Source organism: Sebastes umbrosus, chromosome 6 (assembly GCF_015220745.1).
Source record: "Sebastes umbrosus isolate fSebUmb1 chromosome 6, fSebUmb1.pri, whole genome shotgun sequence".
Taxonomy (NCBI): domain Eukaryota; kingdom Metazoa; phylum Chordata; class Actinopteri; order Perciformes; family Sebastidae; genus Sebastes; species Sebastes umbrosus.
In genome coordinates, this window is record NC_051274.1 from 28,827,007 (window position 1) to 28,839,869 (window position 12,863).

At 46.1% G+C, this 12,863-nt stretch overlaps 1 protein-coding gene and 1 long non-coding RNA gene across 6 annotated transcripts in view; one reads left to right on the forward strand and one right to left on the reverse strand.

The window, feature by feature from the left end:
• LOC119490679 (IQ motif and SEC7 domain-containing protein 1-like) overlaps positions 1-12,863 on the forward strand; it is a 150,946-nt gene that overhangs the window by 124,771 nt on the left and 13,312 nt on the right. For all 5 annotated transcript variants that reach the window (XM_037774196.1, XM_037774195.1, XM_037774199.1 and 2 more), the window contains 8 exons: positions 3,866-4,034; positions 6,494-6,661; positions 7,290-7,463; positions 8,613-8,708; positions 8,975-9,624; positions 10,426-11,358; positions 11,506-11,664; positions 12,807-12,863. The exon at positions 12,807-12,863 is cut by the window's right edge and continues 66 nt beyond it. In XM_037774196.1, coding sequence (XP_037630124.1) covers positions 3,866-4,034; positions 6,494-6,661; positions 7,290-7,463; positions 8,613-8,708; positions 8,975-9,624; positions 10,426-11,358; positions 11,506-11,664; positions 12,807-12,863 — 2,406 coding nt within the window. The remainder of the gene's footprint in view (positions 1-3,865; positions 4,035-6,493; positions 6,662-7,289; positions 7,464-8,612; positions 8,709-8,974; positions 9,625-10,425; positions 11,359-11,505; positions 11,665-12,806) is intronic.
• LOC119490681 overlaps positions 5,105-12,863 on the reverse strand; it is an 8,350-nt gene continuing 591 nt past the window's right edge. Inside the window, exons 2-3 of the long non-coding RNA XR_005207457.1 lie at positions 12,560-12,571; positions 5,105-5,233 (exon numbers count right to left, since the gene is read on the reverse strand). This is a non-coding gene — a long non-coding RNA (uncharacterized LOC119490681). The remainder of the gene's footprint in view (positions 5,234-12,559; positions 12,572-12,863) is intronic.

A 12,863-nucleotide genomic window follows, 5' to 3' on the forward strand; every position in this document is an offset into this window, starting at 1 on the left:
AGCCTTAAGGCAGAGCGTGTTTACCAAACCAGTTAATGTGATTAAATCAGGGTGATAAGGGCTCGACATTAACGCTTGCCCTGGGGCAAGTAAGCTCTGTGTTCGGGCAAGTGGAACACCTCATAAAGTTGTCCGATCGGGCAAGTGAAAAATAAATGTGATCTTTATTAGGGATGCCCCGATATTCAGTATAAATATGCGATCGGGAGATTAGCGTTAATGCTTTTATTCGAGTACCCAGAGTACGCTAAATTTACTTCTGACAATATTTGAGGCGAGAAATCAACTGTGTAGATTTTGAATATTGGCAGTTTTACGATATTAGATGGCGAATCAAACATTTGCTCCAACGTTTTCAGACGCTCACAGACCACTATGAGCTGGCTGGAGCTCTCTAGAGACCAATCTGTAGACAAGAGGCTTTCATTTCCTTGTTAAAATATCACAACACAAGAGGGAGAGGAGAGGAGAGGAGAGGAAAAGGTATGGAAAGAGGGGAGTTGGAAGTACGGGAGAAGAGGAGACCAAAGGATATAAAGGAAAGGAAAGACGGAAGGAAAGGAGGAAAGTGGTTATGAAGAGGAGAGGAGCCAAGTGGAGAGGAAAGGGGAAAGGAGAGGACGGAGGACAGGTGAACAGATGATGGGAAGAGGAGAGGAGAAAGGAGATGAAATAGGAGAACAGATGTGAGGAGAGAAAATGAAGCGATGGGAGGAGAGATGAATCGAAAGTAAGAAAATAAGAGCGGTACGAATGAGCAGTCAGGACGAGAGAAGAGGAAGAGGGATGTGAGAGACAAAATGATGGAATGATGGAGGAGGAAAGATGATGAAGGTGAGGATGAGGAGGAAAGAGAGAGACAGTTAGTAATTATCCAGAGTACCTTCCTCTCAGTTTTTACTGCAGAGCCTCACTGGGATTTATGAGTGCAGTCACTTCTTGGCTTCGTGTGTGTGTGTGTGTGTGTGTGTGTTTGCGTCTGGCGTACGTGCGTGCGTGCGTGCGTGCATGCGTGCGTGCGTGCGTGCGTGTGTGCGTTTAATACATCCAAGTTTAGCGATGTGAATGCAACATCATCCCAGAATAATGTCTTTAGCTTCTTCTTCATCTCTGACACACACACACACACACACACACACACACACACACACACACACACAACCAGTGTCTCCCACACACTCATGCTGGGTCTCGCACAAACATAACACACTGTACACACCCACACACACACTGCTGTTAGCCATGAGTCATCGTCATGTGACTTAGTGAGTGTGTGTGTGTGTGTGTGTGTGTGTGTGTGTGTGTGTGTGTGTGTGTGTGTGTGTGTGTGTGTGTGTGTGTGTGTGTGTGTGTGTGTGTGTGTGTGTGTGTGTGTGTGTGTGTGTGCGTGCGTGTGCGTGTGCGTGTGTGTGTGTGAGCTTGGCAGTGCCCACGTTAGCTTCAGTGCCAGCTTCACGGGTGTCTTAGATTAACACTGAAGATCCTCTTTGATGATGACACACACACACACACACACACACACACACACACACACACTAATGATGCCCGTCGTCACACACAGATTCCTCCTCTTCTCTCCTCTCTCGTCTCCCTTCTTGATTCATCAATCAATTAATTGATCGATCATCTATCGGTCGTTATCTGTGAGCAGTAATCTGCAGGTGGAGTCTCTCAGAGGATGATGAACCAGTGAGCGATGAGTTCAGCTGTCACCTGATCAGTGAGGAAGGCAGAGCTGGTCTAGTTTCATCTAGTTTGTTCCAGTTTGATCTGGTCCAAGTCCAGTTTAGTTTGGTTTGGTCCAGTTGGTGTGTTTGTTTAAGGTTAGTCTGGTTCGATGCAGTATGTCTGGATTGTTCCAGCCCGTTCTTGGGATGAGGGAGTGCGTTGATTGTTCCAGTTTAGTCCAGTTTAATCTGTTTGACTCTTGCTTGGTTTTGTTTACTTTGGTTTGGTCCAGTTGGTCTTGTTCTATGGTCCAAATAAGTCTGTTATTTTGTTTTGTTTATTCTGGTTTATTCCACTTTTGTTTGTTCCAGATTGTCTGGTTTGTTCCGATATTATCTGGCCCAAGTCCAGTTTAGTCTGGTTTAGTCCAGTTGGTCTGTTTGTTCAAGGTTAGTTGATCCGGTGCAGTATGTTTGGATTGTTCCAGTTTAGTGTACTTTAGTCCAGTTTAATCTGGTTTGTTCGAGTCTTGTTTGGTCTTGTTAAGTAAGGTTTGGTCCAGGTCGTCTTGTATGGTCCAAATTAGTCTGTTTTGGGGTATTTCTCATTCTGGTAAATTTGGTTTGTTCCGGTTTGATTAGATCCAAGTCCAGTTTAGTCTGGTTCAGTGCAGTATTTCTGGATTGCTCCAGTTTAGTGTACTTTAGTCCAGTTTAATCTGGTTTGTTCGGGTCTTGCTTGGTTTTATTTACTTTGGTTTGGTCCAGTTTGTCTTGTATGGTCCAAATTAGTCTGTTTTGGGGATATTTCTGGTTCTGTTTATTCTGGTTTGTTCCACTTTAGTTTGATTTGGTCCAAGTCAGTTTAGTCTGGTTTGGGCTAGTTGGTCTGGTTTGTTCAAGGTTAGTCTGCTTTGGTGCAATATGTCTGGAATGTTCCAGTTTAGTGTACTTTAGTCCAGTTTAATCTGGGTTTTTTTTTTAGTCTTGCTTGATCTTGATTACTTTGTTTTGGTCGAGTTAAATTTATTCCAGATTGTCTGCCTTGTTCTGCTTTGATCTGGACTGGTCCGAGTCCAGTTTACTCTGGCTTGGTCCAGTTAGTTTTTTTGTTCAAGGTTAATCTGGTTCGGTGCAGTTCTCTGTTTCATTTCAATATGGATTGTTCCTGTTTAGTGTAGTTTGGTTCAGTTTAATCTGGTTTGTTCAAAGTCTTGCTTGGTCTTGTTTACTTTTGTTTGGTCCAGTTGGTCTTTTATGGTCCAAATTAGTCTGTTTGGGGTGTTTGTTAATTCTGGTTTGTTCCACTTTAGTTTAGTTTGTTTCCAGATTGTCTGGTTTGTCCAAAGTTAGGCTGGTTTGTTCCAGTTTAGACTGACTTTAGTGCAGTTGTTCAGTTTCAAATTTTGTCTGATTTGTTCCACTTTGTCCGGTTCGGTCCATTTTATTCTGGTTTGGTCCAAATTGGTCAAGCACACTTTGATTTGGCTGATTTTGGTCTAGTTTGGACTACTCTGGTTTGGCCAGTTTGTCTGGTTTGACTTGGTGCAGTAATCTAACCTTTAGCCTCCTCTACACTTGTTTATCCTCGACCTTTTCCTTTTCCTCCTGCAATTATTCAACTTTCCCCGTCATCATCTCTTCTTTTACTCCTGTCTCATGTTTCTTTCTTTTCTGTTCTCTCTTCCTGGTCCTCTTCCTCTTGATCTGTTTTTTTTTTATAGTCTTAAACAGCTTCGTTGCTTGTAAATGTCTGTCTGGTTCTGTTTCCTGTCTGTTTTTACTTGCCCAGAATGAAATTGCCTTCGTTGATTAATAAAGTTTTATTGAATTGACTTGAATTGAAATTGATCCTTGTGATCCTCGTTTCCATTCTTCCCTCCCTCCGTGCTTCCATCCTCATTTCCTTTTGTGTATTTTCCTTGTTCCCTTGAAAAGGAATTTCTTTCTTTGTTCTTACAGTCAAATATTTTCATTTAGGATCTGATTGTTTTGTTTTTGATTTCAAATATGCAGTTTTTAGTTTTGGGTTGTTTGAGTTTTATGTTTCAGTTAAAGCATTACAGGAAACAAACACAGATGTTATCTGTTATGGAACCATCCCAGTACGGGATTTGACCTGATATGATCAACGTTAGCAGAAGGATAACCCTCTCTCTCTCTCTCTCTTTCTCTCTCCCTCTCTCTCTCTCTCTCAGTGTGGAGGGTGACGCTCAGTGTCCGGAGGCGCTCACTTTTGCCGATACGTCCTTCGGCCATCCACCTCCCTTCCATCGCTTTAGCAACAGCTCCCTCTCCAACCCCTGTGACCCCTACAGCTCCACCTCCTCCAGCGGGCCCCTGGGAGCCCCCCACACACACACACAGGTACTGACCCTAAAACACACACACACACAAAAAACACCATCAATAAAGTTGTCTGTGTGACATTTCTGACCGGAACTATCACAATGTTGAACGTGAGTGAGAATCGGTCAAAACTGTGAGGCGACACACGAGACTGAACGTGATTGACAGCTAAAACCACAATATCTCTATATATATTTCACATGCTTGGCAGTAATGTTACCTGTCCAATAGGATTTTTTTTGTCAGTTTGGTGTGCATTTTGATACCTAAAACCAAACGAAGGTCCCTCCATAAATCGAAGGCCCAGCCGATGTTGATCCTAGTTTTCCCCCCGACGTCGGTCACACTCCTGTTTTGCAAGACGGGCTTCACTAGATATAACTTTGTTTTTTTGTGCTCCCGTGGAGTTTGTGTTGCAGTCTGAGTTGTGGTGGGGGCTGATCTTTTTTTGGCATTAGCGGTTAAGCTGGACATACACTGTACGATTTTAGAAATGTTGTTGTGTAAGTCCTACTCCTACTGTACGAGTAGATCGTTTGTGATGTAAAGCCAAAGCTCACGATTTATGTGCTCACACTGTACGGTCTGATCGTCAGCCACGAGCTGAGTGCTCACACTGTACGTGTAAAATAGAAGAAAAAATACGGCCAGTCTGGCTGTTGACAGTTCTCAATAAAGATTGGTTTTGAAAGCTCCGAGGCCGGTAAAGTTTGTTTGCTAGCAGAGGTCTGTACGGGTCACAATGCTAACAAGGCAGAAACGTGTTGCTTTGATCATCTATGTCATCCTATCTGCTGAAACGTCTATAAAAAGAGGCAGCGAAGTAACGTTATATGGACAGACGTGGACAGCATGGCTTGTCCATGTTGCAGAGAGAATTGGAGGTAAGCTAGCTACGTTTTACTAGCTATATCTATTTACATTGTCATCTTGACGCTCTGATTACTGTAAAGAGAGGAGAAAAATGTGCAGACGTTGGGGAACCGGCTCCTGGCTCTGCTTCAACTGTGCGAGAGCGACCAAAATTTCTGACATGTCAGAAATTCATCCGACTGTCCGACGGCCGGTGAGGAGGAGTTAATCGGTTGTCATCCCCCCCTGTACGTGGCACGGCAAACGACGCCTGACGAAGCTGAAATTCGGTTTGACTCTAAAATGAGTCGTGCGGCTCAAAATTCAGGCCAGAAACGGGCTAAAATCGTACAGTGTAGGCCCAGCTTTAGTTGCACACTGGTAGCCCTTTAGCGGAGCTGAAGAGAGTAAAAGAGCTCGCGAGCATGCATGACATCAAATTCGTTGCATTTCCCTGGAAAAAAAAACGGCCCGGGTTTTTCACATTAAAAGCAGTCTACAGGCTGTCAGAGGAAACCCACAACGTCACAGAAAGTCTCAATTCTTAGGTTAGGTTATAACCTGTTCACACATTGGCAATAAAAAAAGATTAAGAAACATTTATTTTGTGTAAAAAGTTACATACAGTCCCTTTAAATCACGTTTCAGAGGAATTAGTTTAGGAATTTTGACATATTGTAACTCACCAGTATAGTTACCATTATAAACTCACTACCAGTGTAGTCACAGTATACCCTGGTAGCCAGCTTATTGTTACGTATGAGGAATTCAAACATGTTTTGTTTGAACTTGTTTAACATCCTCAGCTGTGCTTACAGTGCTGCCTGTTGGGCTGACTGTTGGCTCGGCAGTGGGCCAAGCTGTGTGTCTGGTTTAGAGGTTGTTATGGAGGTCAGCACTGAGGCAGCAGCACCTATACACACCAGCTACAGTAGGAGTTCACTGGGAACCCTGCAGCTCCCAACAGAGGAGGGAAGGAATTAAGTACATGTAGTCAGGTAATGGGCAGAGTTTTACGGAGCTTAAAGGAACAGTATGTTTTCTTTGGTGTATATAATTATTAGAGCTGTTTGGTTGTTTTCCCTGTGTTCTGTTTCTGCTGTCATTTCAGACCCGCCAGCAGTACCACCTGGTTATTCCCTTCATTAGCTCACCAGTATATTTACCGGCCCTTTTCCACTAGCTCGCTGCCAGATTGTCTTTGTGCTCATGCCTAAGCTTTCCAGCGTTTCCTTGTTAGCTTGTCTTCGATCTTGTTCTGTTTTTTTGACCCAGTTTTTGTTTTTCGGATTCTGCCTTACCCTGACCCCTTCGTACTTTATAACTGCCTGGAATTTATCCTTGAAACTGTTGTTTTTCCTAAGTAAAGACTTTAACTTCTGCCTCCCGAGTCGTGCTCTTGGGTTCTTTTTTCGCCTTTGAATTGTGACAAGAGCTTATTTTCTGCAGTAATCCCTAACCCAATGGAGCAATCCCATTGGCTTTTTGTCGAGGGGAACCGGGGCGATGCTAACTTCCCGGTTGGCCTACAGATATACGTCATCCCTGCACCACTCTATAAATACATATTTAAATGATCAAAATACTAATGACCTGCCTCCCTCTCCTCTCCCCTCCTCCTTCAGGGTAGCTCTCCCATCTCTCCCCCCAGCCCGGCCAGCCTCGCCTGGGCTCAGCGTAGCCGTCACCAGCCGGCCAGCCTGGCGCTCCGCAAGCAAGAGGAGGAGGAGAGCAAACGCTGCAAGGCTCTATCTGACAGCTATGAGCTCTCTACAGACCTCCAGGATAAGAAGGTACAACGCTACAGCAAGTACACCCGACCAGTCTTCAAATACAAACGAGCACGGATCCAATGAGGTTTTTAATCGTTTCTGTTACATTCTGAGTTGGATGCAGTCTTTTAAAACAAAACAACTCGCCAGAAGAGTACAATGCACGTCAAAACACCCACACCTATTGTTACACACACACACACACACACACACATCTTTGTGGGTTGATTCCCAGCGCCGTGTCAGGATATGCCTGTCCTATTTAGCAGCATCGAAGTGCTGTTTATCACATTTGATTCCCACATCAGTGCATCCCAGTTTCTGTTTCTTATATTGTGTCTGGTGTTTGCTGCCGACACCTAAGATGTGATGAACACGACTGTTTTGAAGTCCGAGCGGTTTGCTAACAGTTACATAATTTGTGTCTCTGTTGGGCTTCCACATGCAGTTTAAAAACTTTTATTATTGTTAGCGTCACATATTTGTTATTAGACCTCTGCATTTAACCCATCCTAAGCATTAGGAGCAGTGGCTACATGATGATTAACTACACAGCTTGTTTTTCTGTTCTGTGATTTTCCAAAATAAAAAGGCTCTCTGTCCCCCGTTCCTCGATTGTTTGGCTGTGTGTGATGGTGCGACCTGATAGGTGGAGATGCTGGAGAGGAAGTACGGGGGCCAGTTTGTGTCCCGGCGAGCGGCGAGGACAATCCAGACGGCGTTCAGGCAGTACCGCATGAACAAGAACTTCGAGAGGCTTCGCAGCTCCGCCTCGGAGAGCAGGATGACCCGCCGCATCATCCTGTCCAACATGAGGATGCAGGTACACACACACACACACACACACACACACACACACAATCGTATACACAGTGTATAGTAGGGGTGGGAAAAAATGTATTCACCTATGTATCGCGATTTTTTTGTTTTGATTTTGAAATAGATTTTTTAATGCCAGAATCAATACTTTTGCTTCTTTTGAGTCTATGAGGAGGTAGAAGGAAATTACCACTTTTATTGTTGTAGTCTGAGTAATGTGACGTCATATCCGTTCCGAAACGACAAAGTAGAAAACAGCGGAGGGTCTGCGTGGATACAACCTGCACCCTCACATGTTAAATCTAAAGAGGTAAACACTACACATCCAGTAAAGTATGGAAACACTTTGGGTTTCACACATTGCAGGAAAAGCAGAGCTAGACATCACGGCTAAAGCTGCATGCTAACTCTGTCACGGACAGGAAGCGTTATCGTATTGCGGTAATGTGCAGTCAAGCCGGCCGTCACTCTCTTTAGAGCACCCATATACTGACATTTATGTTAAATTCATTCAAACGGCCCCGATGGAGCTGACCATGGATGTATAAAGAGAACGGAGCTGACGGGAGAGCTAGAGACGACCTTGGAGGAGTTAGAGGAAGAATACACTTGTGACTACGTCCGGTTTTCTAAATAAGGTGTTAACAAAGGGAACTGTATATATAAAATACATATATGGAAATAAGATTGATGGATTATATTCACCAGAAGTATAAAACATTACATGTCCCTTATAAATTAAAAAGAAAATACTCCTAATTTGTGAGGGAAATGTCTTTATTCTTTGATTTTTGGGTTGCTGGACATTTTTTTATAAATAATTCCAGACAATGATCCTGATATATTTGACTTCAGGACATCTCTGACTACATCCATGCTGAAAATCAAACATTTTTACTGTATTAATTTAGATATTTTCCAAATTGAAAGTCCCTAGAAGTGTATGATTCAACTTTTTCCCATGGTCTAGTGTTAAATAAAGTTAACAAAAATGGCAATAAATTACAATATCGAATCGCAATACTTAAAAATCGCAATACATAACGCATATCAAATTAGTAGATAGATGAATCGTCCCAGCCCTACTGTATATCCAGTACACATAAACACACAACAAACCGTACAAATGATTTCTGTTCTCCGGTGTGTCCAGTACTCATTTGATGAGCGTCAGCCGCAGGGTCAGGGGTCAGCAGGTCAGCGGGGGTCAGATGATGCAGCAGACATGGACGACTCCTTCTCCAAGCAGGTAAACACACCTATTTGTCCTTTTACTTGTGGATTACATTATCTTTTTTGACCTGACGAAGATCCAAGCAGGATCGAAACGTAGTCGATAAAAGTATTGTGGCATGGAGTAGTGTGCAGGCATCACCTTTATCTTTCCCAGTGCTCTTCTGCCTCTCAAAAGAAATCTCTAATGTGAGCCTCATATTAAAGGTGTCTGAGGTAAATAAATATGAGAATCTTTAGTATGTGCCTGTGTGATCTGTATTTAACTGTGTTGGACCGCAGGTGAAGTCTTTGGCCGACTCCATGGACGACTCCCTCACCTGCCAGTCTGGCCGCGAAGACTCGCAGGACGTCGGAGGAGAAGGAGAGGAGGACGATGAGGAAGACGAGGAGGAGGTAGAGGAAGAAGAGGAGGAGGAGGAGGAGGAAGGGGAGGAGGACGAGGAGGAAGACGAGGATGAGGATTACAGAGAGTGTTCGTGGCGCAACGCCAACGCATCCTCCCGGCGCTTGGCGGGCCGGCCGGGAGTAGGAGGCGGGAGAGGAGGCGTGGGAGGAGGCGCCGCCATGCACGAGGACAGCACCGCCACATCCTTCAGCGACGTCACCCTCTACATGGACGAGGGCTGCCTCCCCTCGTCGCCTCTCTCCCGCCCGCCATCCTCGCCGCTCTCACGCCCCACCTCCAGCTCCGACACAGAGTACTGGGGAGGAGGCGGGGGTGGAGGTGCGGGGGTGAGGGAGGACAGCAGGGAGACAGAGGGAGGGAGCAACGCCAGCCGGAGGAGCAGCACCCCCTGCACAGAGTGTCGAGGGGAGTACAGAGGGAGGGCAGGAGGAGGAGGAGCAGGAGGAGGAGGAGGAGGAGGCGGACACCTCCCTGTCCTCACTATCGAACCACCCAGTGACAGCTCAGTGGACATGAGTGACAGGTCAGCACAGCCATTCAGAGAGCTTCTCTAGAGATCACACACTTGATGCTCATAAATCCTGAGCAGGTCAAATCAGCCACAATAATGGTTTTATAATAATAATTTTAATTATGTTTTTATCACGAGGGATCGCCTCACGTCCGAGCGTTAGACACTTGATGGGCTGCCACTAGACACAAGGCACCTGATTGGACGAATGCTTTCCCTCACGGCCTGCTGCCCCCAGCTTTCAAACTGGAACCAACATACAGTATACTCTTATAACATGAAAATAGTTCACCGAAATATGTTTCTGAAAATATTTTATTCGAGAAATAAGCCATGCAGTTGATGAATCTGTCTTTATTTTGAATTGACAATGCTTAGTTTAAAAGTTTCTCGGGAGTTTCCAGAAGCAGCGAGTCGCGTCGGACATCCATGATTTGCATAAATTAGCCTAGACCTCAACTATATGCAAATGACGAACGGACGCTACCAGAATGCATTGCATGGCTGCTTACATAGACCAAGATGCTCCGCCACTAGAACAGCTGATCTCGACTTAAATAAAAACACGTATGATGACACAAGTGTACTCGGGTACGGAACAACTTTATTAATGTGAAAGTTGAGCGGAGAGGGAGGGCAATCGTACTCGGGCACGGTACGGATCAATCGTACCTCATGTAAATACGCCCTCAGTATTAACATATACATTTGTTTAAAATGTAGAATAAATGGGTAAAATATTAACAGTAAACTCTGGAGAACATGTGTCTGGATTTATTCGTTAACATGAAACTTTATTGTTCAACTCTTCAGGTCAGAGCGAGGCTCCATCGGACGCCTGGTGTACGAACAGGAGCCGTCAGGAGTCGAGCGAGGAGGAGGAGGAGAGAGGGAGAGCCGGGGAGAAGAAGAGGAAGAAGAAGAGAGTGGAGAGGATGAGCAACGAGGAGGAGGAGGTGGAGGAAGCAGCGAAGCCGACTCACCACAGGGAACGATCAAACACAAACCAAACGGACGCTCGGTCGCCACGGCACAGGGACAGACCCGCAGCCCCGCCAACGTCCCCTTACCGATGCCTTCAGCCCGGGCGCTGCCGTCACACCCGCTCCCTCACCCACTCCAACACTCGCACCCCCACCCTCACCCCCACCCGTCGCCCATCCCCCACCTACCCACCATCCTCCACCATCACCCGCAGTACAGCCAGCCGCACGTCATGCACATGCATCACATGCACGGCGGCAGCCCTTACATCCAACACGCTCACCACTTCGCCCAACACCACTACCACCACCTGCACCACCAACACCACCACCTCCCCCACGGTTACCCAGAACCCCCCTCGTCCCCTTTGCCCTCCCCTGTACCACCACTCTCGCCCCTGCCACCGCCGCTCACGCCCTCGCCGCTGTCCTCCTCCTCCTCCTCCGCGCTCCAAACCATGGAGGCGCAGCAGCAGCAGCACCTCGCCCACCACCCCCACCTCCACCACCACCATCTGCTCTGCTCAGACGGAGACAACGAGAGCGTCAACTCCACCACCACCAACTCCAACGACGACACAACGGTCAACAACTGCAGCTCCGGCTCCTCGTCACGTGACAGCCTGCGGGAGCCAATCGGAGGAGCCGCGCTGGGGAAACAGACCTATCAGAGAGAGAGCCGCCACAGCTGGGATTCTCCCGCCTTCAACAACGACGTGGTGCAGCGGCGGCAATACCGCATCGGACTCAACCTGTTCAACAAGTACGTGTGTGTGTTTATGAACCTGATTAGAATCATGTTCATCATATTTAGCGTTCAGCCCGCTACAACCTCTGAAAGACAGAATAGCAGGCGGGCCGTTGGAGTGTTAAGGGGTTAAAAACAAAGCTTGTCTTGTCTCGGCTGCAGGAAACCTGAGAAGGGGACCCAGTACCTGATCGAGAGGGGCTTTGTGTCGGACACCCCGGTGGGCATCGCCAGGTTCATTCTGGAGAGGAAAGGACTGAGCAGGCAGATGATTGGAGAGTTCCTGGGCAGCCGGATGCAGTTCAACAAGGACGTCCTCGAGTGAGTACAAGACTCCTGACTGTTAGTGTTAATATTTAAAGCCCTCCTCCAGACAGTTTTACTTCCCGTTTTTTGGTTAATGTTCTTTCTCAAACAGAGAATGGGCATCTGGTTAATAGTCAGACGTAATTCATTACCATGGCAACCAGATTGCATCGTTTTTCAACCCAGTTAAGATGAATTTACTGTTTATCAGACCACAAATGAGACAAGAATCAACGCAACACACCAACTCTCTCACTCGCTCTCTTCTTCACCGTCTCCTCCTGGCGAGGCGGCCGTCTGGCTACTGCTACACCGAGGAGCCGCACCGCCGCACGCCGGAGGACAGATAGACATGTTGCAGAGGTCCGCCGTTTGAAATGCAGTTTCAGGAAGTTTTGGAGGTGCACTGTCCACCAGTACTGGCCGCTCTCGCCTCAGCTCCAGCACAGACACTGCACCGGGCTGCTCTGTGATTCGTTTATTTCTCTTACGGGACTTTTCTCCAGTTTTCTTTTGAGCTGAAAGTTGTACGCTCTCCTGTGTAACCTCCAAAACGTTGTCGGCTGCTTTCCGTTAATTTAGCTCCGGCAGGAGGAAACGGTAAAGAAGAGAGCGAGTGAGAGTGACAGTCGGTGTGTTGGGCTAATTCTGCCGGTGGGATTTTAGTGTAATTCACTACGTTGATTTTACCCGTTCACGGCACACACAAATACCATTGTGAAAATAAACACACTAAACTAAGGTGGAGGAAACTAAAAATAAAATGAAACCCCTCAGTTAGCGAATGCAACAAGTTGGGCTAGCTAACTACACCTAACTAGTTAACTAACTAGAAAGACAAACTGACAGACAGATAAACAGATTTATCAGTTTGCTGCTCAGACTCAAATGATCATGAGTGACCTTTGACCTGCAGCTTCTACTATAGTCAGACGTCATATTCCCATTTTACCAACAACCTTCTTTTTTTCACAAGTTATTTGTCAAAAACAAATTGGCAAACGGTGTGGCAAATCAACTTAGTCAGGAAATGACTCAAAAAATTAGAAATATCATAGAAATGCCTAAATACACTGGAGGGGGGCTTTAAACCTGAGATACGTTTCTGTTTAAAGTTTCAGTAGCAGCTGATGCTGATCAGTGTTCTCTGTCTGCAGCTGTGTTCTGGATGAGATGGATTTCTCAGGGATGGATCTGGACGATGCTCTGAGGAA